We start from the raw sequence: 25644 nt of genomic DNA, 5'->3' as shown, positions 1-25644 counted from the left end.
TATTAACATTATTGGTCACCATTGTTTTCTAATTTTGTAAATTTTCTTTTCCCTCTCCTTTCTAAGCTATTTCCCTAGTTTATCTGCTGACTCAAAGTTCCTTTATTTAAGAAAATTCAATTTTATTTCCATCTCTCTCACCCTTAACATAGAACGTTGATACTGTAGGAGTTTACTTTGAAATGAGATTTTTTTTCTCCCTGGAAATCTCATTAGTTCATCCTCCTTTTCCTTTATATCACTTAGAATCCTTTGCATTTTTTTGGGTTCAAATGTATTATTCTGCTGAATAAATTGTCCCCATATGAATGTTTTCCTGGCATTCTATACTATTTTAATATCAATATCCTTACTGAGGTTCTTCTCAAAAAATTCTTTTTTAATTCTTCCACTACCGTGTTTCTCATAAAATAAGGCCGGGTCTTATATTTTTTTGAGCCCCGAAAAAACAGCTAGGCTGTCTTTTGGGGGGTGACTTAATTCCCCCCCTTGCATCCTCATCTAGAGTGCCCCGCCAGCAGCCTCGCCACCAGCCGCTCCTAACGGGTGATCATGGCGAAGCGCAGAGAGCTCCTTACTCCCACCAAACACCTTTGCTGCAGACCCAAGACCTTTGGCACCCGCCGCTGTTGCTTTCCCTTCTGCCCATTCCGCCGCCACGTTTGGAGCTGCCGCTTCCGTGTTTGGAGTGCCACTGCCATTTGGAGTGCCGCCACCATTTGGAGCACCGCCGCCACGTTTGGAGCTGCCACTTCCGTGTTTGGAGTGCCGCTGACATTTGGAGCGCTGTCGCCATTTGGAGCACCGCCGCCACATTTGGAGCTGCCGCTTCCGTGTTTGGAGTGTCGCTGCCATTTGGAGTGCCGCCGCCATTTGGAGCACCGCCGTCATGTTTGGAGCTGCCACTTCCGCGTTTGGAGCTGCCGCCATGTTTGGAGTGGCGGCGGCGCTCCAAATGGCGGTGGTGCTCCAAACAGTGGCAGTGCTCCAAACGCAGAAGCGGCAGCTCCAAACGCGGCGGCAGCTCCAAATGCAGAAGCGGCAGCTCCAAACGCAGCGGCAGCTCCAAATACAGAAGCGGCAGCTCCAAACGGCAGCGGTGCTCCAAACAGCAGTGGTGCTCCAAACGTGGAAGTGGCAGCTCCAAACGCGGCGGCGGCATGGGCAGAAGGGAAAGCAACAGTGGCGGGCACTGAAGGTCTTGGGTCTGCCGCAAAGGTGCTTGGCAGGAGTAGGGAGCTCTCCGCACTCTGCCATTAGGAGCAGCTGGTGGCGAGGAATTGCTGCCCGTGGGGCGCTCCTAATGGCAAGTCCCCCCACCCTTCCCCCCATTTTGCATGTTTTAAAATAGGCCTAAATTTGGGGGGAGGGGCTTAATTTCATTTTATGCCTAGAAAACATGCTGGGTCTTCCTATTGGGGGAGGCTGTATTGTTGGAGAAACACGGTATTAATTCACCTTTAGTAATATTTCATTTAGACTTCATTTAGAAGTTCTTTTTGCATATTAAAGTCACTGGATTACGGTCAGAAAAATTCTTTGGCAATATTTCAAATTTATTAACACAAGTGCCCAAACTTTTGAAAGCCAAAACATGTCTATTCCAGATTAAAATCGATGTCTTTCTGAAAAATATATTCCTTAGCATCACTATTTTTATTTCTCCATACATCAATCAATTCAAGATTATCCATTATGCCAAAGAATATTTTTGGTAGTTTGCCTTGCGTTTAGATCCCTTTTGTTAATGTTCTATAGTTGTGGCCAGATTAATCTCCCATTAGGTGCCAACTTTCATATGGCAGCTCCATTAATTTTTCCACTGAAAAATGCACATTTATCTTTGATAGGAGTTTAACCCCTATAATGTGCCTTCATTAAATAAATCTACACGCCCACAAATCTGCCTTGATCATCAGATAATATCATTTACATTGCAATTGTGAATTTATGTACAAAACAATTCCCTAAAATTCCTCTCCCAAGTTTTTATACGTTAATTTTTTAATCTTTCTTTTTATATGTGTTCTTGTAAAAAATTACACACAACTTTAATTTCTTTAAAGAATGAAACACCTTCTTTCTTTTCTAGGGAGAGGGTGATATTTGCCCCATTTATATTCCCACATTAGGCATTTGAGCTCCATGTTTAAAATGCCTAACCTATCAGTTTATAAATTTTGAAATGTCTAATACCTCTGGCACCTAATGAAATAGTATCTTCCCCAGTTTCCTTTGATGTTAATTGTGTAGTTCCTTCCATTTGTATCTAGTTCAATCTTCTGTGTTTTGAAAATTTTTATTGTGTTTTGAATTGAATTAAGGCAAAATGTCTTCTGCTTAAAAGTCAAAATCTCTTTTCAATTTAGTCCACCTAAATGTTACCTTCTATTTTATCAGTCAGCAAGACGTATTTTTCTCTAATGCAGTATTCTAATGATATTTCTTTCAGCAGGATTACATCTGAATTACTTATCTTTAACTTTGAATTAAAGAGTTGTATAATCTGGTCTCTTGTCCTCTACAAAAAAAAGTATTAATATATCTGATCACACACGTAAACCAAAGGACAACTGCCTTTTAAAGTAGGCAAAATCAGTTCTTTTGGTCTTAATATTAGGTAATGCAATGTCAAATATTTTTTCTCAGTGACTGTTCAGTAAGGACCGATTGCAAACATTGTACTACTGGAGATTGAATTAAGGGGATAGAACAGTAACTTGCATGGTTCATGATTGTACCATTTTTTAAATATTTTATATTGAAGATAAAAGTGATTTATGATACAACTGTGAAATGTATTCTACACTCTATTTGTATTGATTATTAATATACATTGTCTATCAACACTGGACAGACAAGAAATGCTATTAAAATATTTTTGCCCTTTTTGCACTGCCTGGAGGTTTGGAAGGAGAGATAAAGGCTTAAACTTAAAATTGACTGACACGTGGTAGATGTGGTTCTCAAGGTTTTAAGAACTGGAGATTTGCCATCTTTGTTTTGCATGGACTGGATATGTTTGCCATCTTAAGTTATTTGTAAAGGTAATACAATTTAAAAAAAAAAATACAACTGTAGTTCCAGAGAGAGAACTGGTGGACACTGGAATGTGGGGTGGGGGTTAGCTCCCTCTAGCCAGGAAAACCTTTATCCAGACTGGTCTTGTGTATTAGTTGCATGTTTTCCTGGCCCATGATTTCATTTTCATAGCCACTATGCGTTAATTATCTTATGTTTGGACTACTGCTATACATTCTATATGGTGCTGCCCTTGAAGACAATTCTAAAGTTGCAACTAGTTCAAAAAATGGCTACATGGGAATTTATAGGTGTGCTCAGTAGAAATACGACATTTTAGTTGCCTAAAGCACTCTATGTAATTTCTGGTTGCCAGTGTGATTTCAGGTGAAATTCAAAGTGCTGGCTGTAACATCTAAAGATCTTCAAGCAGGGATATGGAATTTTCAGGGATTACCTTTCCCCCATTGTTATTACCTGCCCTGTAAGAATCAACAGAGTAGGCTTGTTCTGATTCTATCATTAAAGCATCTGAAGGGTCTTAGGAAGTGTGCCTTTTCTGTTGTGACACCTGACCTCTGCAATGGCATCTCTCCAGAAATTTGCATTTCAATTCTTGCATCTTGCATCAAGCAAGTGTCTTGAGGATCTAGTTCTTTCCTGTTTGGATATCTTATTATATCATTCCTTTTGAGTTGTGACCTTACTGCCACAAAGTAGGCCTTAATAGCAGCTCTTACTCCTGTTTGATCGTCTTCGTTCTTTTGTGAGGGTCAGCAACACTCTGGACATCTCTTCTCCTGTTTCATCTCCCTCAGCTCCTTCATAAACTATGGGGAGTGATAGGATCCACAAGAGAGAGGTCACATAGGTATAATCCAATTCAAGGCCTCATATTCCAAGCAGTAACTAAAGCTTTGGATGAACCATACAACAAACAAACAGAGAAACCCTCAGCTCCCTCTGCAACCCCTCTGGATCCATCAGTCGCTGAGGGATAACTAATTTGATAGATCCAACCTCCCTGCAAGTGTAAGAACTTGTAAGAATTTTAACATTTAAATTAAAAGTGATTCTGTAAGTATTTGAATGGACAGAATTCCAAATTTTCTTAACAAAAAAAAAAAAAATCTGTCCTAGAAATTCACATGGTAAAGGAAACTAATTCTGTATAAAATAAAAAGATTATTCTTAACAGCAATTAAGATGGTAAAGCGAGAATGCTATTAGTATATATACATTCACTAATTCAAAGAGAAACCTACAAATAAGATATTGCTTTCATTTGATCACTTGGATAAAAATACAAGGCGGAATTCCTAATTTTTAATTTCCCAGTAGCAAAGAAGAGCTCAAAGCCAAGAAGCCTAGAGTAGGACAGCTAAAACATTTTCTCCATCTGTTGTAACGAATGCTTTCACAGAATACCACTACCTTCCTACTTTATTTATTCTGTAATACCAGTAAGGCATGGAACTTCATTCCATTTTTTAAAAAAGAGGTGGGAATAATGGATAAAAGACAGCCTATAGACATAATGTTTTAAGACGCAAAGACTCAATAAATCCTGGAAAGGGAAAAAAAAAACTACTGAGATTTGAGCATGACAAAAAATGCATAACTACTATTTACACAGTCAGTATTAATAATACATTTGCATTTTTAGCCTCCAATATATAGCATAGCATAATGCTTTCATTAATAACAGCAAATTATTTATGATTATTACTCTTTTTCATAATGCAAATAGTTGCTGTGTGTGTGGGGTGAGAGAGAGAGAGAGGGAGAGAGAGAGAGAGAGAGAGAGAGAGAGAGAGAGAGAGAGAGAGAGAGAAGAAAGAAAGAAAGAAAGAAAGAAAGAAAGAAAGAAAGAATGAAAGAAAGAAAGAGATTTAAGTTAAATAAATTTACAGCCATTTCTCCTCTAACACTTCTGTTTGTATTTTTAACAAGAGAAGTACTTCAACGAAAAGGCATGTTTAACTGAATGAATAAGCAATGTTCTGATATTTTAAGGGAAAACATTTGAGTAGTTTATTACTAACTCTGATATGATTTATCTTGGGTTAAACAAACACATATTATAAACAGCTTTTCTCAATATTATTATTACTGTGTTGCCAGTTACAACGACTCAACACTAAAAAGCATGGGGTGGAGGTCTTATGTGCCCTCTGTCAACCTTTGGAAAGGGCACAGGTAGCTCTTGACTTATGATCACAATTGAGTTCAAATTTTCTAAGATATTTGTTAAGTGAATTCTGCCCCATTTTACAACCTTTCTTGTCATGGTTGTTAATCACTGCAGTTCTTAGCTTAGTAGCATAGTTATTAAATGAATCTGGTTTCCCCACTGACTTTGCTTGTCAGAAGGTTGCAAAAGGTAATCACATGACCCTGGGACACTGCAAATGTCATTAATGTGAACCGGCTCCCAACTGGTCGAATTTTGATCATGTGACCATGGGGATGCTGCAATGGCTGTAAGTATGAAAAACAGTTATAAGTCCATTTTTCAGTGCCATTCTAACTTCAAACAGTCAGAATAACTGTCGGAAGGGACCTTGGAGGTCTTCTAGTCTGACCCCCTGCTTAGGCAGGAAACTATATCATTTCAGACAAATGGTTGCCAATCCCTTCTTAAAAACTTCCAGTGTTGGAGCACTCACAACTTCTGGAGGCAAGTTGTTGCATTGATTAATTTTTCTGTCAGGAAATGTCTCCTTAGTTCTAGGTTGCTTTTCTCCTTGAAGTCACTAAATGAATGGTTGTATTTATGTCAATGACTCCCTGTAGGTCAAATGTATTGAAACATATTTCTCCAGTGGTCTTTTACTCACATCTACAATTAGGTCTTTCAAAGAATCATTCAATGAATTATTTCATGTTGGTCTAATATTTTATAGTCTGGTGCATCAGATCATCCTGTTCGAATCTGTGAAGATTCCATCACCATAATTCTCAATTGGTTCTATCTGACTGGTGTTGAGCTTACTTTCCAAATATTGTTTAAAATATTATAACTACAGCAACTTCTAAAAAAATAAATAATGTTCATTCCACAATGCAAGTAACAGATCTGACTGTTCTTTTCTATAAACTTGTTTCTTATAGTAAAAAACTACCTGGAATAATTGGTTCTAGGAGTATAACATATTCAGATAGCTGGTTTGACAAAAGAACTTCAAGTCTTATTTTTAACATATTAAATTTATGATTAAATTTGTATACTCCCTAATGATTCTATTACATGAAAAATAGTCCAGTTCATGAAAAAAAACAATTGTCACATACTGTCAGCCTCAAAACCAAGAATGACGCATGATAATTCATCCAAGCTGAGTTCTTTGTTATGTCACATCTACAGACAAAATCTTGCCAGACTGAGGACTCCATTATCTGCATCTACAATATATTCTTAGGGAGATTCTGTCTTCATTCTTTTTCTCTCACACATGATATCTCAGCTAAGTTGCCTCTTACTTCATGCAAAATCAAGCAAAGAATAATTAAGAACTAAACCTGCCTGAGTATGTATAGCCAGAAATAGTTCAGGTTCAGCATTAACTATTGGTTTTGGGGTGAACATGCTATGTCACCTATTATAGCATATTTTTCTCTGGTTTGACAGGGGTCTATAAAAGAAGTTTGTAATTCTTAAATCCCTTTTGGATAATTTTATTGTTTTATTTATGAATAGACATTATGTGTGCATTTATGCCTATTTATGTAGTAATTGTACTTTATACTGCTTTTCCAGCTTTACATTTTCCAGATTGTTAATTTTAATTTCTTCTTGTTGTATACGTGTAGCCTTTGCAAGACTTTTAGCATATTCTGATTTAATACTGTCTTTTAGTCATTTTTTTTTTGTCTGTATGCACTTTTATTAACTATCCTGACATTGTCAATTTAGTGTTGGATATTTTGAATATTTGAATACCAATTCTCTGGTGCTGGTTAATGACTGCAATAAAGTTAAGGAGAAATTATTTCCTGAATGCTCATGAGAACAAGCTTTTCTGAAGGACAGATAGAATGTTCTTCTTTCTTCTTTTTAAAGAAAAATGCAATTAGGAAGTTAACTGAATAGATGCCAAGAACATTTTATAGATCTTTTCAAAGGCACTAGTTTTCAATGTTTGGGTCACATGTAGGGCATATTTTAAAAAAGAGAAGAAGATTAAAAGAAAAATGAACAAGACCTTATGTCAGCACTAGACTATCCTCTGATATTCTCCTTATGCCATTCCAAATGTATGGTTTATTACAAAGTATCTGAACTTACAAATGAAGGCAAATATATATGTCCCCGGATAATGTTCAAGTTTGAATCTGGGTTGGTCACTGGGATCAGAGGTTGACTCTTCCATAAGTTATATGGAAGCTTTAATCTGAACTTATTCTGAATTATACTTCTTTACGCAAAGAAAAAAAATCAAGATGAATTTGGAAATGTGATATTCAAAGGGAAAGAAAACAACATTTAAATATGGCGTACAGAAGAAGCACTTAAAAGCTCATCACTTTCTACAACAAATACCCCAAATGAGTAAGAACGACTGTATTCGGATTCCCCATACCCTTTAATACCTTTAATACAGGGGTCTCTATTATGGCTGGCTAAGGAACTCTGGGAGTTGAAGTCCACAAGTATTAAAGTTGTCAAGGTTGGAGACTCCTGCTTTAATAATAGACATGTTTTAATTATCTTCTGAACTAAATTGAACAGTATTTATTATGGAATCACTGTCTAGGTGGTTTATGCCAGAAAAGAACAAGTGGATTGTTTTGTTATGCATTTTTCAACCTCTTTTTTAATCAGTAGAAAATAGGGTAAAGCAAACACCAAAAACAGTCTATTGCTTTTCTTTTTCTTAATAATTCCTATTTGTTCATATAATGACCCCATTCCTTGAAATCAAATTAATTTTCATTACTCATATTGTTTTTAAGTATTTAACTTTCCCCCGCAAAGGACTACCAGGATGAAAATGGATGTACTTTTAATTCCTCTTAATACAAATCCATATATCTCACATATCACATTATTTGCAAGCATAACGGCAACCCCATTTGTAGGCAGATTTTTTCCTTTCCAACAAATCTAACACCCAGGAAACTTATATAAAAATGGGCCTCCCAAATATTGGTACCTATATCCCTGAATGAAAGATAACTGGATAGTAATAGGATGATGAAGTATTAAACTTATAAATCAGTTGCTCTTTTCATACTTAGAAATGGGGATGCAACTGTACAACTTCATTACAATATGATGCTATATATCGTATTCTTATTTGTAGTTGGACAGTTCTATATCCTTTGGATGTAGGAGGGAAAATAATTTGACAACCAAAGCCTGCAAACTTTACAAAAACCTTAAGTGAAATTCAGTTCTAATTATAAAATAGCTAGGCTGCCTCAGTCGATCAAGTCTGCCACAAAATGTGTCCCTATCAAGAAATGAAAGGCAAGATTTTGGCCACTCAGGTTTCCTGGCATTGTGGCAACCAATCTGAAAAACTAGAAGACACTATTTAGCCCTATTAAATTGCAGGTGTTTGTTAGAGCAGTCATTTTCAATGGATCATGTGACTGCAATCCAATTAAGTGTTTTATTTGTCAAAATAGGGGTATAGTCTGTTTGCAGAAGAATACATTATTTCATTAGGTCAGGGTACATTTCTTAATATGTTTATATTACAGAAGAACAGCAAGAACAGCTAAGAAATTCTACTTTTGCATTCTATAATCTTTGATTCCACAGGCTGTCATTTTTAGACATCCTTTATTTAAAAACTTTAGAAGGATGACTCATCTGATTTCCAGATGGAATTGAGAAAAATCAAAGTATTGATATATGAAAAGTATAAGTTCTAGATGATGTTATACACAAATACATTCTGAATAAAAACCAATAAGCCAACTTTACCTGATGCCCAGCTGTTACTTGCTTCAACACATTTTCATAACAAACTTCATCCATATTAATCAGCTGCTGTACCTGAAATTCAGGACACAAAATTTTATTTTGGAATCATAGTTTTGGGTTTGTTTTATCTTTTTTACATATGACACATATTTTTAAAATGCACATAATATATCCCACCATTTGGTAAACAAAAGATATTATATATTTCTCTTTCCATCAGTGGTAGAAACACACAGTATGTATTACTTTCAAACAGGAAGTAATGGTTAAGAAAAAACACAGCTTAAAATGAAAATGTTGCTGTTGCTCAGTGATTTCTGGTCCTTCGTGACCGCTTGATAATAGTAAGGTAGGATTATCTGCAGTTAGGAACGCCTTTTTTGGATATTGATAATATCTATCAATCTTGTCTTTTGCCAATCTCTTTTCTAATCAGTTCTTTCATGAATCAGGATCTTCTCTGAAGTTTTTTGCTTCTGAAGTACATGTCCTAAATAAGCTTTAGCTTTATTACTGGTGCTTTCAATGTGCTGCCTGAATTTACTTCAGCTAGTAATATGTAATTTGTTATTGCTAATGAATGATCTCTCAATCAATTTATCCAGCCTCAGAACTTCAAAACTGCTGATTTTTTTGACAGTGACTTCTCTGATGGTCCAGCTATCACAGCCATGTTATGACTGAAAGATCAGAGACAAGAAACTACTCCTTCAGCTATCTATGTTATATTGGCACTACTACTTGAGGTCATTAAAAAAAAACAACACCAATAAGCAGTCCACCTTTCACATTTTTCTCTTTCACTTTTAGCAAGAGGTTACTTGAGACTTTCCTCACTTCCAGTCACCAAACTTCATCTAAGATTAGTATTCTTTTCCATCAATTTTAATTCCATATTGTATTTCTTTTAATGGAATAATTCTCATCATATGTTCCCAATATAAGTTAAAATGAAAGTGGGTCGGGATGCAGTCCTGGCACAAACCTTCCTCAATTTTGAATCAATTAGCTATTCCACATTTCCATTTTAATTGTCAGCACATAAATTCCTCATATGCAGATGTGAACTGGTTACAAGCATGTTTTTAAGGACTGCCCCCAATTTCTTGTGATCTATGCAATTAAAAGCCTGCACAATCAATAATGCAAAAATAACTGCATTTTTTAAACTGTCTTCTTTTATGGAGGTGTTTGCAATGTGATCACAGGTGCTTTGCCCCATTTGGAAAGCAGCTTGTATTTTTGGTAACACTGATTATTCTCATTCCATATATTATTGAAATATTGTTGAATGAAGCTAAGAGATTCAAACTCAGAAATGGTATTCTGTCCACAGCACATCCTGACTAAAATAGTAATTGACCACACTGAATAAATAATCTACAGCGCAGGAAAAAATATAAACCATTATCTGTCTTTTTACAACAAACTATGAAAAAATGAGAACAAAACACATTCAGTATGCCTACGCAGAATTCTTGATTCCAAAGTTAAGGAAGCATAACATTACTAGAATCTTCAGTGAGGAAAAAAGATGCCAAATAGTAATTCTTCCTACATAGCACAATTGCTCTATTACTAAATACTATCAGTTGCAAAAATACAATATTTCATAAATCATTTCTATTCCACAGCAATTGACAACAAGAGGTTCACATCGTACTACTGTAACAATGTACTCTATTCAGAAGTTTTGCTACCCAGTGGGATACAACTTGAGTTGCAAATTCAAATCTAAACTGAGCTAAGGACTCACTAGTAAATTAGAGTTCCTAATTTCCAATAGATAAGTGATTAAGAACTTTGATGCTTTGATTTTCAGAATTACTTAGGTAATTATTGAAAACTAAACAAACACATAAACAATTATTAGATAGTATTGTTGTTTACATTTATGTAAATTTAAGGAAAAAAGAATACTATATAATTTAGAATTTGCATGGGAAACAGATAATATTTTAGGTCATACTTATGCAGAAATAGTGAAAACTCAAAAGGTTTCACAAATTTTTAAACACTACTGTAAGTATATCCATCTGCTTATTGTTAATAATGTTTTGAGATATTCCTGTTTCTTTCTCAATCTCTGAATTTCATGTACACAACCTTTGCCTACCAGGGTGAGCGTGGCCAGTCATAAATAGTCAAGTATCAGATGCAGGTGACATTTACAGGATGTTCTCTACTTCTCAGTGACAATTTTGTGGGGCTGAATATTTTCCTGAAAATAATTATATTGTGGACTAGTATAATGATTTGCAGCATATTATTTTATTAAAGGAATTAGATGAGGCAGATGATGCTCTTAAGCACCAAGGGATAGATCTAGAGATCCATGATGTTCTTATGTCTAACTAAAATTATCTATCATGACTAGCATCTTCTCAGGTTTAGGTAGCAACTTTGTGTAGAACATCAAAAGTTAAATCTGGGTCCTTTTGGCTACAAAAGATACATTCCTTAATTATACTGAAACATATTTTTGAGAAAAATGAATTCAACTTTGTATCCTATTATTCAATATTACCTTATTGGTTGTCTTGATTCCTATAAATGTCTGGCCAAGTGGAACAGGTCGGAAATGACCATCAAAATAAAATAACCCAATATAAGGATTAACATGCAGAAATGTAGCAACATCAAGATAATTAGGTAGTGTGGCTGAGAGCCCCAAGATCCTAATCATGCTTTGGGTAGATTCAACCTGGAAAAAGAAGAAAGGAAAAAGTAAGTTATCTTAATTTTATTAGATAGTATATAAATTAAAGATTTCATATTGATTGAATGTATATTGCATTTTAATTGAGAAAGAAAGCCAAACACAGGTAAGTCCTTGACTTATGACCATAATGCAGCTTGCCCATCATAGTCTTAAGTCATGATGGTTGTTGAGCGAAACAATGACCTGGTTTTGCTGAAAGCTAGAAGTAAATGGAAAGTGTCGTGAAATATGCCCACATAACTGTGGGATGCTGCCAATGTTTGTAAATGTGGGCTGACTGCCAAGTGCCCAATATGCAGTCATTTGAACTGGGGGGGAGGGGGGGCAACTGTTGGTACTTTAAGAAGTAGGTCATAAGGACCTTCAGGGTGGTCGGTGATAATTCCAAACAGTTGCTAAGTGATCGGTTGTAAGTTGAAGACTACTTTGCTCAACAATGGTAACTGAGACTGCTGTAAAACACATCACATAATTGCACTGCTTAGTGATAGAAGTTGTGGCACATCTAGTTGCAGTCATTATGGCATTAACATTATACATTATAACGATGGACCATATCCTTATTAAGTGTAATACCACATTCGAATCAGGTCTATGACTGTTATGATAGCCATTAATTCCTGGGTTGCTTCAGCAGACATTCTTATCATTGCAACAAGTGTTATCAACCACTGTACGCTAAATTAATGGTGCTGGATTGTGGAACATCTTCCACAAACATGTTAGGAGATCCGGTTCTTTTTATTATAGGTTCAAGTGGTTTGGAAGACCTAATTCTTCTAATTTGCTTTTAACCAAGAAACTGATTGTATGTGACTGTTTAAAATATACACTGGGATGTTCATATTTATTACGTGGGTTTTTGTTGTTGTTCATTTCCCTACATTCACTATCTACATACATATCCCATACTAATAAAAATAAAATAGAAATGGGAAAAATGCATAGACAAATCAGCAGATTACAATAATAGCTAAAGAGGAAGAAATGCCTCAGGAACTACAACTGGAAAAACTGTACAGCTAAATTCTATTTTCATGAATTAAGAACTGACAAAGCTTGCTTTTGATTGAAAATGAGCACTTTAATTTTGTACACTAAATAGACTGAAGGTAACATGGTTCCACATTATGAAGGGAATACCAAAATAAATTTGAGACAACCAATCCTATCATGATTTAGTGGCATATCAAATGTATTGGTTACTGTAACAGTGAGAGGAATATGAGCATCGTTTCAACTCTACAATTACTGAAAACTAGTGCATGAAAGAGTAGAAGCACAGACCTTTTTATGGTTATGTTAAGAATGCTTCTTAATATCCCTTAACTTTGCTGCAAGAAATTCAGACAGGAGAAGCAGAAATAGAATTCCAGGCTACAGAAATAAATGTATATTCATGACTTAAAATGTGTATCTTGTTCTATATTTAAGAGCTATGAGGTTTTAGAACCTGGAAAATATTTTAATCAAGGTAATTTTGTCTGAATCTTAAATAACATCTTTGAGATTCACTGGCACCAATGCTTGATATGGTAAGATTAAAAAGAAATTTAAGGGTAATTCTAGGTAGCCATACAGCATACTGACTATTATCATAGGTGTAAGGAAAAATTGAAGAACAAAAAAGAATATGTATTATGGGAGTAATTGATGATATAATTGCAGATTTTAATTCTTTTTGAAAAGCCAATTGTTCAGTTATTTTAAGGTAATAGTTCTAATTAGGAGTTTAAAAGTTGTTAAACCTGCTAGTCTTAGCATAGATTTATATATTTTGTTTATATAAATATCAGGTATGAATGGAGGAAAGGGGGAGAAAATAATTCTAGCTCAGGTTAAAACTTATTATGTCAGTTTTATTAGAAATATTAAAAATTCAACTCTTATTATATATAGGAATAACTAACAACCTGGTCATGTTAACCTAAATGATGTGACATGAATCCAGTTCCACCAGCATGATGCCATATAATAACATGTCTTTCATACAGTCAAAACAGATTAGGTTAATGACAGGAGGAATTCAATAAGATGGAAGGCAGTCAGTCATGCTGAATATAATCTTTGTATCTAATTTTTAAATAATCTATCTTAAATTAAAATGCACCTCTGGCTTGTATTTTCTTTGGAACAAGAGAACAAGGCAAATAAAGCCATCATTTTTTAATGTCAGGACTATAATTTGGTTGTGTTTTAATAATTTTCATACTATTTTGTGAATTATTATTATTATTATTATTATTTATTATTATTATTATTATTATTATTATTATTATTATATAAAAAATATGCTCGCATAATCCACCGATACATCACGCAGTCCCAAACACTTGGGAAGTGTTCGACTAGTGATTTGTGATACGAAATCCAGCATGGTTTTCTCATTTGCTGTGTATACTGTCATTTTTGTGTATAATAATTACAATAATAATAATAATGGAACTGAGAATTCTAAAATGAAATAAGTTATCAGCAATTACAATGAATAACTACATACAAAATAGAACAACTGTGGATCTTATGATGTTTGTTTGAAAATATTTTTATTTGACTGAAAAGACTGGAAATAATGCCCTACATACAAGGGAGTTTGATACATCATTCAGATTCCTCTATTACTCTAGTTGCAGAGGAAAATTCCCGGGGTCATGAATGGGACCGAAAGAAGACAAATGTTTACTTATGAAACACAGCTGAAAATTGAGTAGATTCAACAACTTTTACTTCTTGACTGAATCTTGGAGAAGCAGCAATCCTTCCATCTGCATATTTTTCTCAAGGTCTAAAAGATGCAGCATATAGATTTGATTGATCACTAAGTCTTTAAACTGAACTAATTCCTGTGAAATGAAAACCCCTGAAGTAAAGATTCAGAGAAAAGCTTTGTTACAGCAATTTCCTTTATAGCGCACACTAAAAATCTGAAAAAATATTGGCTTATAAAATGCATAGCTTCTGCTATGTACACATGAGGCTCAGAGTATGAAACACAAACAAGAATGGGAAGGCAAGCATATCTAAATATGCTAGTGAGTGACTCCATGATTGGAAAATAGCAATTGAAAGATACAATTTGTTCAAGGGGAATAGAAGTAATGGAAAGGAGAACTTGTACTCTATGATAATAATTCCCACATCTGCACTGAAATTCAAGGAAATGAGGACAATGATATTGCAGAGAACATCTGGATTAAAATAAATGGAAGAAGAGACACAGTATAAGGCAGTTTGTTGTTGGTTATTTATCAGGAGAATAAAATATAAAGAAAAATAATTCTTAATATAGTCAGTGACCAGTTCAAAAAATATAAATAATACTTTCCAGAAATAAATTGCAGATATTTCATAGGCGTGCAGATGTAGTGGTGGAGGATATAATTGTTCAAGATGGATGATAGAAATTTGCTAGCCAATCTTGTTATAAAGAAAGCTCAGTGAAAATGAGAAGAAGAGGAAGCAGAAGCGGAGGAGGAAGAGGAAGAGGAGGAGGAGCAAAGAGCAGACTGAAGAATGAGAGTGATGCTGGAGACAGAAAGATGCCTATTTAGGGTACTGATTGAAGTTGCTTATGATCTGGTAAAACTTTATGAATTATCATGGAGAAATTTGATGATAAATGTCTCTAATTTCACATCCAGAGTCGGATTGAAATTTAGGGAGATCCTAGAGAATATTATAAAATATAAGCATCCTGAAAACAATGCAATGATCACCGGAACTCAGCATACGTTTGCCATGTAGACGTTTTCTCAGACTCATTTTTAATTAAGCAACTTCCTCAACATATTCCTGGAATGCTTGGCTTTAACAAAGCATTTGACAAAGAACACAATGATAACTAGCTAGTCAAGTATGGTTTACATTATGGAGATAAAATGCTTCAGATCTGATGCCTTGGAACAGGCACTGTGTACACATGCTGGACATGTCAGCACCTTCATAAAACTGTTGCATCTTTTACTGGGCTTGCACAGTTGCTGCACAATTCCAAGAAAATACACATTTCAACTAAGTAACAATAGAGAATCCACACTCTTTCCAAAGCACATCATACACTTTCATGTTTTCCTAAGATGATGCAGATACCATGCAGGCCTATGAAAAGAAGCAACTTTTTGAAAGAAGATTCCAAACAGGCATTGTGTATTATCACTCTACAGTATGTTTTTAGAACTGAAGTGTTGCAAATCTTCAATCTAGATGATGTAACAATTAAGTAGCTGTAAATCTGGCTCAAAAACTCAAAGAAATATATGGTAAATATTGTGTGAGGGATACTCTGAATGAAGAACAGAATAGAACAAGTAGAACCTAAAAGTGAAGAAAGGTTTCTAAACTGGACCTCTTGTAATATTACTACTTAGAATCAACTCAACCCTGAAGAAACCACTTTTAAAACTTTCATAGAATTCTTTCACAGAATTAGAAATATGTTTGAACTTCTCCAGAGAAGTTCAGAAAATATACTTATGCAATATATTCAAATTAGGCACATTGTTTCATTTATTTGCTCCACATGCAATTATTGTTTCTGAAGATCCACAGCAGTTAGTAGTTTTGGAGGAATTATTCATGGAACCTAAGCCAGTAACCCATCTTTATCGGACGCTGATGAAGTTGACATTAGTTATTTATATGACCTTTGGAATAACAAGCTAGAATGTCTTGTTCTGGTAAATCAATGAAAGAACATATTAAACAACATGAACACTGTAATATATAACTTTAAAAGGAGGAGGATATTTGTGTCTATTGGACACCTCAGGGAATATTTGATAGGGGCTATTTACAATCACTTGCTATTAGAAATTTATCCCCAAACTTGGAACATTAAGATACATGGTTTGATTGTCTCATATTACTATTGCATTTGGAGCTGACATCAACAGGATTATTAATATGACTTAGAATCAATTATTTTATATTACGAAGCATGAGTTCTTCTTAGTTATATCCTTAGGATTTGGAAGCTATTAAGAAATCAATAATTTTTTCAAGCCTTGGGATCGACTAAAAATATTATATTGTATTGGAAACAAAAAAAATACACACTTGGTTTGCAGCAATGAATTGTTTAAATGTATTGAATTTTTTGGACAAGAAGACAATGAAGATTTAGAAATATGGTCTTTGTTTTGGAATTAATTACCAGGTTTCTATCCCCCTTTTTATTTTAAAAATTGTTATGCATGTTAATTTTGTTATTATGTTTCTCTATTTAATTCTCTTTGCTGTTACATAGAATTGTATTTTTATTTCTTTGCCTTGTGAGATATTTTAACAAACCATATTAAAATTGCTCATGAATTACTCCTTATCAGATTGATAAGAGGAACTGAGTATGGTACTCAAAAGTTCAGATCTGGGCTCTGGGCTATCAATGGCCTTTACATGCTAGAGCAGTGGTCGGGAAACAGGGGTAAATTACCCCAAATGGGGTAAAACTGAAAATCCTGGGGGTAATGAGGATGGTCGCGCTGGCGCGACTGGTTCTCATTACCCCCAGGCATTTTATTTCCGACATTCTGTTCGCCTTAGGTGAATGCTGCTGGGATCGGGAATCAAGGACACAAATGAGAGAAGGGGAGGGAGGAAGCAACGGAAGCCTGTCCTGCTCTCTGGCTCGGCAGCTTGGTTTCCTCCCGCCTCATTCCTCTCTCAGTCGCTCTCTCGCTCCTCCACCAGCCCAGGAAGAAACTGCTTCAAAGAAGCCGGGGTGGCTTTTCCTGTCGGCGCAGCTCCTCCGAGCGCCCGTTTTACCCCCACCCCGCCGCCAATCAATCCAGCCTGCCTTCCTGCCTTCGTTTCTGGTAGTTTCGAGCAGCTTCGGCTGAGAATAATAATCTATTTGCCTCTTTTTCTCAGCCGAAGCTGCTCCAAACTACCAGAAACGAAGGCAGGCAGGCAGAACAGAGCACTGGATTGAACCACGGGCGGCGGGCGGGCGGGGGTGAACGGGCGCTTTGGGGAAGCTGCGCCACAGGAAGCCACCCTGCCAGCTTCTTTGAAGCAGTTTCTTCCTGGGCTGATGAGGAGTGAGAGCGACTGAGAGAGGAACGAGGCAGACACCTGAGGGATGGGGCTGAGGGAGGGAGGGAGGGAGACACCTGAGGGATGGGGCTGAGGGAGGGAGGAGACACCTGAGGGATGGGGCTGAGGGGGGAGGGAGACACCTGAGGGATGGGGCTGATGAAGGCAGGGCCGAGAGGCGAGGCTTCTCAGCCGTCCTGCAGGGACTATCTGTCGCTCAGGGTTGCAATGAGGAGGCATTGGCATTCCTGAACTTGGTGGTTTGCTGGCAGACGTTTTATTACCCGACTAGGTAACAACATCAGATGTTACCTAGTCAGATAATGAAACGCCTGCAAGCAAACCACCAAACTCGGACTCTCCCCCCGTTGAAGCTTTCAAAGTAATTTTAAATACATCCAATAACATTTTGAATTCAAATAGTGTATGATTTCCTTCCTTTCAAATCAAGGGGGTAACGTCGGCGTTTATAAAATTTTTGGGGGGTAAAAGGTAAAAAAGTTCCCTGACCCCTGTGCTAGAGGGAATACTTTTCACTCTGCAGATGGCATAGAGATGGATTGGATGATGCTAGAAGTTGGATTCAATGGCCCTTCCAAATTTTATAATTCTACCTTTTTGTTTTTATTAAAAAGAATAATAAGGCATTACTGATCCTCAAACTGATCTTTCATCATGATGCAATTATTAGTGATAGATCTATAAATATCACATAATTAAATGCCACTCTTTATTGCATACATTTCATAGTATGGTCCTGCATTAGCACATGTGTTAAATATGTAAATGGAAAGTCCATAGGCAAAATATGCAGCAACTACAAATAACTACAGTGATTATTCTAGTTTATCTAGTTTAATCTAGTTTAACTAGATTATTCTAGTTTAATTGATTATGTTATTGACATTTAAATACAAGGCAGATCCATATTAGCTCACTGTCCAAGTAGAACAGAATTTATTCTTTGCATCTATATATTCAATATATCAGTGAGGGCACTATGAATAGCATAGTACAAGTCATCATTCCACCAATGCCCCCATCCCACATATTTAGGGTATATTCAAATACCTGTCAGATATTTGAGTAGTCCTGGTTAGGAAACAGATACCTCAGGGATTCCAGGAATAAAGTTTTATTGTTGAGTATGATAACAGAATCATCAAAGTCTTTCAGAATTTCTCTCTGCTTCATCTTATACAGAATCAAGTGAAGTTATTTTGAGTTGCTTCCTTATGCATCTTACTTTTGCATGACTATATTGCTATTTCACTGCCTTTATCAATTCATTATGTCCTTCTCACAGGCCTATGTGATAGGCATAAGGAAAATTATCTACATTCTAAATTTAGTAACATTTATTACTTAGTTTTTGTAATTTTTTGAGTGCCAAAGTACAAACATACAAATATAATTAGCATACCATGTCTAGAAAAACAACTATGTCATAACTACCTCAGTAATACTATTTAATAATGAATTATATCAAATGAATCCTGATGTTTAAAGTATTCTGATTTCATAAGCATCTGAAAGGGCTTTTATAGTAAATAATAGAAACATACACACAATGGAATTTAATGCCTCTAATTCTATCTTGCAAATGATAGAATTATTCTTTTCATATCTTCATATTATTCTAAGAAATATTTCCAACTTAAAAGAAACCAACATTCATTTTTTTCTGACTGTGACTGGATTCATAGAGCATTCAGGCCTAATTCCTAAATGGCATACTACAATGCTGCAACTTAGCATGAGAGGCTCACATTTGCATCCATTTACTCTAGCATCAGAAGCTCAAAAAATATTAAATCAAGTGATTATTGGCTTCCTTTCATTTCTTTACTAAAGATGACATGCTTAAAAAATACCTTATCTACTGAGGAATCTGGTGCAAGTTGACAATCCCTCTGGAAGCTGTCATAAGCACTTTCCAGGTATAGCCAGTATGTAAGGTAAAACCAAAGCAACAACAAAACAAGTATAAGCAACCCTAGAAACAAGAGCATTAGGACTTCTCCAGACAACACATGTTTGCACTATTTGAATTGAAAAATTCCGATGTTCCTCAGAATAGAAATTTCATAAATCTGGTGCTAATTTCCAACAGCATCTGCAGTTTCTATTAATGCAAATACCCGACAACATTGCAAGTGTTCAAATATGAAAAACAAACACACAGAGACGGTAAAGAAGAACAGCAGTGCAATTTTGATAAGGCACAAATCATACAAGGTACTAATTCTTCCTTCTCTCATTACAGCCATATGCAGATGGGTTTCATAGAAATCTACTGTTATTGCAGATAAAATAGTGACATCTGTATTTAAGGAGGAGCAAACTGAATATACTAGTCCCATCCACATGCCTAGTAGGTGAATGCCTGTGGTAAATAGACCTTCTATTCAAAGAAACATTTCTCATCAACAAGAATCCTGATTTTCCACTTTTTAACTTAATGGAGAACCTCTACAGGCAAAGATTTCTTTACTGCAGCTGTTTTATATATACAGAAGACAATGCAAGGAGGATTAGAACCAATACATTTCTTTCCAGTCATCATGAATGTATGTAGAATATCACTCTTTTGTCTAACCAAGTGGGCTAGTATTTACTAACTTATTTGGGAACCACTCCCCCAGCTCCCCATATAACAAAGTAAAATGATGGCCTGGGTAGTTGTGTAGACTTCAAAATGTCTGGAGTAGTGATGTTCTAATTGGTTTGGTTTGGAATGAAATAAGCTGCTGCAATGTCCACCACACATTGAGAAAAGAAGGAAGACAGAAAAAATCATATACAGTAGAACCTCTAGTCATGACCATAATGCGTGGTCATTTCTTCGTCTTCTAATGTTTCATCTTCAGGAATTTCTGGGTCAGGGGTCATGTTTGATCACCACCCGAGTATGTGTTCATGACCAGATTCAAATTTTTTATGATTTTTTTGGGTTGGAACCCGATTTAGTCATGGTCAGAAGCGTTCGTGACCGGAGGTTCTACTGTATAAGTATTATTAAAAAATAATAAAAACTTAATAATTATAGTATCTGCTGTGATCTGAAATTTTAGAAAACTGAAAAATAAGTCATGGATTTCATTTGATTTTTTCCCTGGGATGGTGACATTGGTTCTTTTTGATGTGAACAGGGAGAGTACTAAGCATCTTTTCTAGAGATTAATTTGCATGATCTAGGTCCCATCAGCCAAAGAAATAGTGTCTGTCCTCTTGAACATTCTCTCTTCAGAGATTAGGAGGGCTCCAACCCTGCTGGCCTTTTGTTAAGATCTTGATGATTTGGTTATGAGCCCAAGTCTGGGGTCATGAGTGTGCTAAGATTGTTGTTTCCTGGTTATGCCAACATCTACAGATTATAATATCTCTCAGCCACTATATGTATTCAATTTTCTTTTGCATTGTCTCCGTAATTCGGTTTTATTTGATTTTATGATTGTTTGCCACCTACTTGTTTGAGATGGGTGACCATATAAATTGAATAAATATATTAATAAATCTCAATTGCACTAATTTGTTGGGTAAATATCATTGAAGTCTAGAGCCTCCTGCTCTCATTCCCGCCCTCCACTTTAAACATTTTCATTTTACATCTGTGCTATTTTCAGTAATGTGTAACTTTAAACATCAAAGTGCAAATTGGTTTCAGAGGATTCTTTTGATGTTCTAACCCCAGCATAGGAATAAAGCTCAAAGCTTTTTCTTCCAAAACGTTTTATCAATTCGAGTTACATGTAAAAGCATAAAGTGCATAATGTGCAAACATGTTTTATATTCTTATTCAAGACCAAATCAGTGACCTCAAGCTCTCTCCTCACAAGGTAGCTTGTAAACTTGACCTCAGGGCTGAACAGACTAAAAACTAATCTTTGTGAAAGATATTAAAATAGATAAATAAAAAAGTAATTCCTTTGCAGAGATTTGTAATCCTATCTATATTCTAAGAATTTTGCTATTAAATTCTATTGAACATTCAACCATATTGGTGACTCCCTCCCATTCCAAATAGCACATTGCTCTTTTGTTATTTTACCCTGCTGTTGATATTTTAAACATAAAATCAAATAGTTTTAATTTTCTTTTTTACTAGGATTATTAACCTGTTTTGTATCTAATATAGAATCACAGATGAATTAGGAAGTGTAGCATGGTATTACTTAGCCAATTTTCTCTAATTTTATTCAATAACCAATAAAACACACGTTATTCAACAGCTCTTCCACAATGAGGTAATCTAACAGGACTTGAGTAGGGAAGCAGAAATTAATTTGCTAAAATTATGTGTTTGAGTTATTTTTCCAGCCATAAATAAAAATATATTTATCCACATTGAGATATTAGATCTGCAATTACTTGACAATTTGATGTGTCATTTAGTAAATAATGCATTTATTTTTAAACAAATACTATGTGATTTCAAAATAGTAATAACTGAAAAGACATTTTACTGAAGGATACAAAAGGCTTTTGGAATATGTCTCACAGTATGAGAACTGTGAGCAAATTTCAAAGTGTTTCTTATTTCATATTTCAATATAAACAATTCCAGAACTCTATATAAATCCATTATCAAGTCTATCTATGAAGAATTATTTTTCTCCAGGATGATTTTTATTGGAGAAGTCTTTGGCATATGAGAAAACAAAATGGCAGATTTGAGCAACTGTAAAGCGTTCTAACAAAACTATGCGAACAAAGAGTAATACTATGATTAATATCAGCACATCCTTGTGTTTGTATGTATGTTGCTTAATTAAGATTAGCATTTAGAAACATATATGTAGTAGAGCTTAATAAATAAATGAAGAAGTATACTTTTGACTCATTTTTAAATTGTTTTCTCTTTCTAGTTTTAGGATTTGTGTGGAGAACTGAACACATTTTGGATCATATTTATGCAGAAATAGTGAAAATTCAAAATGGTTCACAAACTTTTAAGCACCCTATATACACCCTATATTCCTTCTGTTCTAAAAGGAAAGAGACAAAAAAGCATTTTCTTCTCCTGGTGATCTTTATGATGACTGCTACTGGAAGCAGCTTAGACATAATGGGAGGATTTAATCATTGGAATTGTCTCTAGCATATGATATTACTAACATTTGTTCTAACAACCAACCTTGACATACCTGGCGTAAAGTGCGGGCTACCAAACTTTCTAGTACAGGACCTCTATCTTCATGGAGCAGATGTACCTCATCAAGAATAAGGAGCTTCACTAGTTGAGAGAGAGCGACATCTCCAACACTCTTTCTGGTCACAACATCCCATTTTTCTGGAGTGGTTACAAGCATCTGAGAAAGGAAAAGACAAAAAAAAAAAACCACAATGTTGAAGTCTTTACATTTATTTTTCACTGATTTGCTGAGGTGTCAGGAAGAACTTGAAAAGTAATAAAGCTAGGTAGATAAACTTCAAATGGAAATATTAAAACTTCCTTCTTTGCACCCGAAACTTCAATAGAAAGTCTATTAACTAAGTACAGCTATTTATAAACTTTCTAACAGATGCCCAATCCTACATCTTCATGTTTAGCCATTCCAAATGTGAACTTGTAACTTCTCACATTAAAACAGTTGTATCTCACCCTTTGGTTGAGACAGACTTCCTGTGTTGATTGGAGATTAATAAGCAGAGGTAATTCTTGCAATTGTGTTGATCTAAACAGTTATAACACAAAAGGAAAAAAAATCCTAATGGACTCAGGCTGTTCCTCTCGGTTGTCTGATGAAACCTGAGGCATTATCAGGGAGGAAGGCATTGCCAGAGAGGAAGGTCCTGGGGAGGAAGGCATTCCCAGTTCCTCCTCCTCATCTTCCAAGTCCTCTTCCTCTAGCAGCACAGGCTCGGGAATCAGAGCCACAACACTGTTGTATTGGAACTGCTATGATGGGAAAATCTTGAAGATGCTAGTCACCAAAGAATTAGGCACAGATCAGATGATAACATCAACGCCAGGAGCAGCAAAGTTTTCTTGCACACTAATTGCCGTATTTAATGAGTATGTGATAACTCTAAATAGTGCATGTTCAACCAGATTTTACAAACCGTTGTCACACCTATTATTGATGCAGCTTATTAACACTTTGAAATGAACGATGTCAACTGCAAAAATTAGCAGCTCTAATTAATTAACAAACTGTGATGAAATATATTTAGCAATGCATATTAAGAATTTAAAGTGCGAAATGATCCAAATACTAGCTATTTAGTTGATTTGCAGGAGCGAAACTGGTACTGCTGTGATCACACTTCTTCTTGTGCCACAGTTACAATGTCACAACTTAAAATAAAAGAAGAAATTTATGCATCCCACCCTTCTTTTCATTTTATAGCATTTGGAAACATCCCGTATCAATGATGTGCTTTTTTATGGTTAAGTTATAATTAAAACTTGCTGTTGGAACTCTAAAGAATGGCAATACAGTAATTAAATGTAAAATCGTGTACACTGTTGCCCTGAAGACAGTGCGAATTTATTGTATGCAGTTGTTCTGAATTCCAAGAGAGCTCTGACAGAAACACAATTTTAAACAAACTGAGAACAGGGACCACATGGGCTGAATCCAAAGTTAGAAGATGAATAACAAAACACTTCCTTTAAGATTTATGCTTAAAATCTTGTGAAACTGGAAAATCTGGAAGGCAGAATAACAAACAACTTTGAGATGTCCAGTTTAAAACACAATAGTAAGCCTTTTCTATGCCCTGGGATTTAAGTAGGCAGTTTCATTCTCAGCCTGCCTAGAACCTCAGCCATCTAATGCTGAAATGTAATTTCCTGAAAAACAAAAATCAAAGATTCACAGGCTCACCAAAAATTAGATGCAGTAGGCATCTCCCAATCTAATTTTCATTCCAGATCAGGATATGACAACCAGTTAGAGTTCTTTTGTTTTCAATGTTGCGAAAGTGGGAATTTATTAGAACAAGAACATGTACTTTTTAAAAAATATGTTTAATAAAAAATAATCAAACTTTGTTCAAGGTCCAAAACTGCTACTGTGCTCCATTAGAGAAACTATTCAGGGTTACAAGACACATGCTCCCATATTCTATTTCCCATTTCTAAGCCTCTTTAGGTGATGGCATACAACATTTAGAAAGAAGCAGATTGGTCTCTACCCATCTGTTCTGGGCTTCTCCCAAAATATTCAAATAAGTCACAACATGGGTCAAATGCATTCCTGCAAGCTTAAGGAAGTTTTCTAGGATGCTTTTCAGAGGGAGATGGGACGCAGAAAAATTGATTAAATCAATCAATCAGCAAACGTGCCATTGCTCATTGGTCCAAGGTCCCTATATACATAGTTCAAAGGACAGTTTTATACTTTAATGATCGTCACACATGTTTGAAGAACAAATCATTGGCATAATTCAGCTGTATTTGAAAGACACTTTGTTCTTTGTACCTTTGAACATAGTACAGTAGCATGAGAGTAAGGATCTGTGAGGGAAGTCTGACAGATGGTAAACTGTCACAGACTTCTCTAAAACTTAAAAAGGGACAGAATTGTCAATGAAGCGTGTATACTCTCTCTATCTTCCCCTTTGTCAAAAGGAAGAGAATTCTTGCTTAACAGCAGCTCAGATGCTGGTTATGTTAACTCTCTCCAAACTGCTGAGAGAGAAAGAGCTAATTTTAACATGCTTCAACAAATGCACATACATCAAACTTTGATTTACTGTATTTCTTTAATGCTATTTATCAAAAGATCAAGATTAAGTGAAGTAGGAGAAGGAGGAAAAGGGATATATATGCCTGAAAGCAAAGACAGTAACCTGTGTTACTTTGTTAATAAAGAGAGAAGAAGAAGAAAAATCACAAGAATTAATACCTGTAAAAAGTCCATATGAAGCACTTACTGTAAGACATAACCTTGTTTAACAAGAAAGAAGTCACAGGCTTGTTCTA

At 35.4% G+C, this 25644-nt stretch overlaps 1 protein-coding gene across 1 annotated transcript in view; it reads right to left on the bottom strand.

Moving 5' to 3' along the window:
• ASCC3 (activating signal cointegrator 1 complex subunit 3) overlaps positions 1-25644 on the bottom strand; it is a 238290-nt gene that overhangs the window by 128276 nt on the left and 84370 nt on the right. The window contains exons 11-13 of the mRNA XM_026666607.2: positions 22859-23023; positions 11484-11660; positions 8957-9028 (exon numbers count right to left, since the gene is read on the bottom strand). Of these exons, the coding sequence (XP_026522392.2) occupies positions 8957-9028; positions 11484-11660; positions 22859-23023 (414 nt within the window). The remainder of the gene's footprint in view (positions 1-8956; positions 9029-11483; positions 11661-22858; positions 23024-25644) is intronic.

The sequence above is a fragment of the Notechis scutatus genome, chromosome 1 (assembly GCF_049901735.1).
Source record: "Notechis scutatus isolate UNSWTSFEM ecotype Mainland chromosome 1, rNotScu1.2, whole genome shotgun sequence".
NCBI lineage: Eukaryota > Metazoa > Chordata > Lepidosauria > Squamata > Elapidae > Notechis > Notechis scutatus.
Note: the sequence above shows the minus strand (reverse complement) of the source record. Positions and strands in the feature narration are given on the sequence as shown.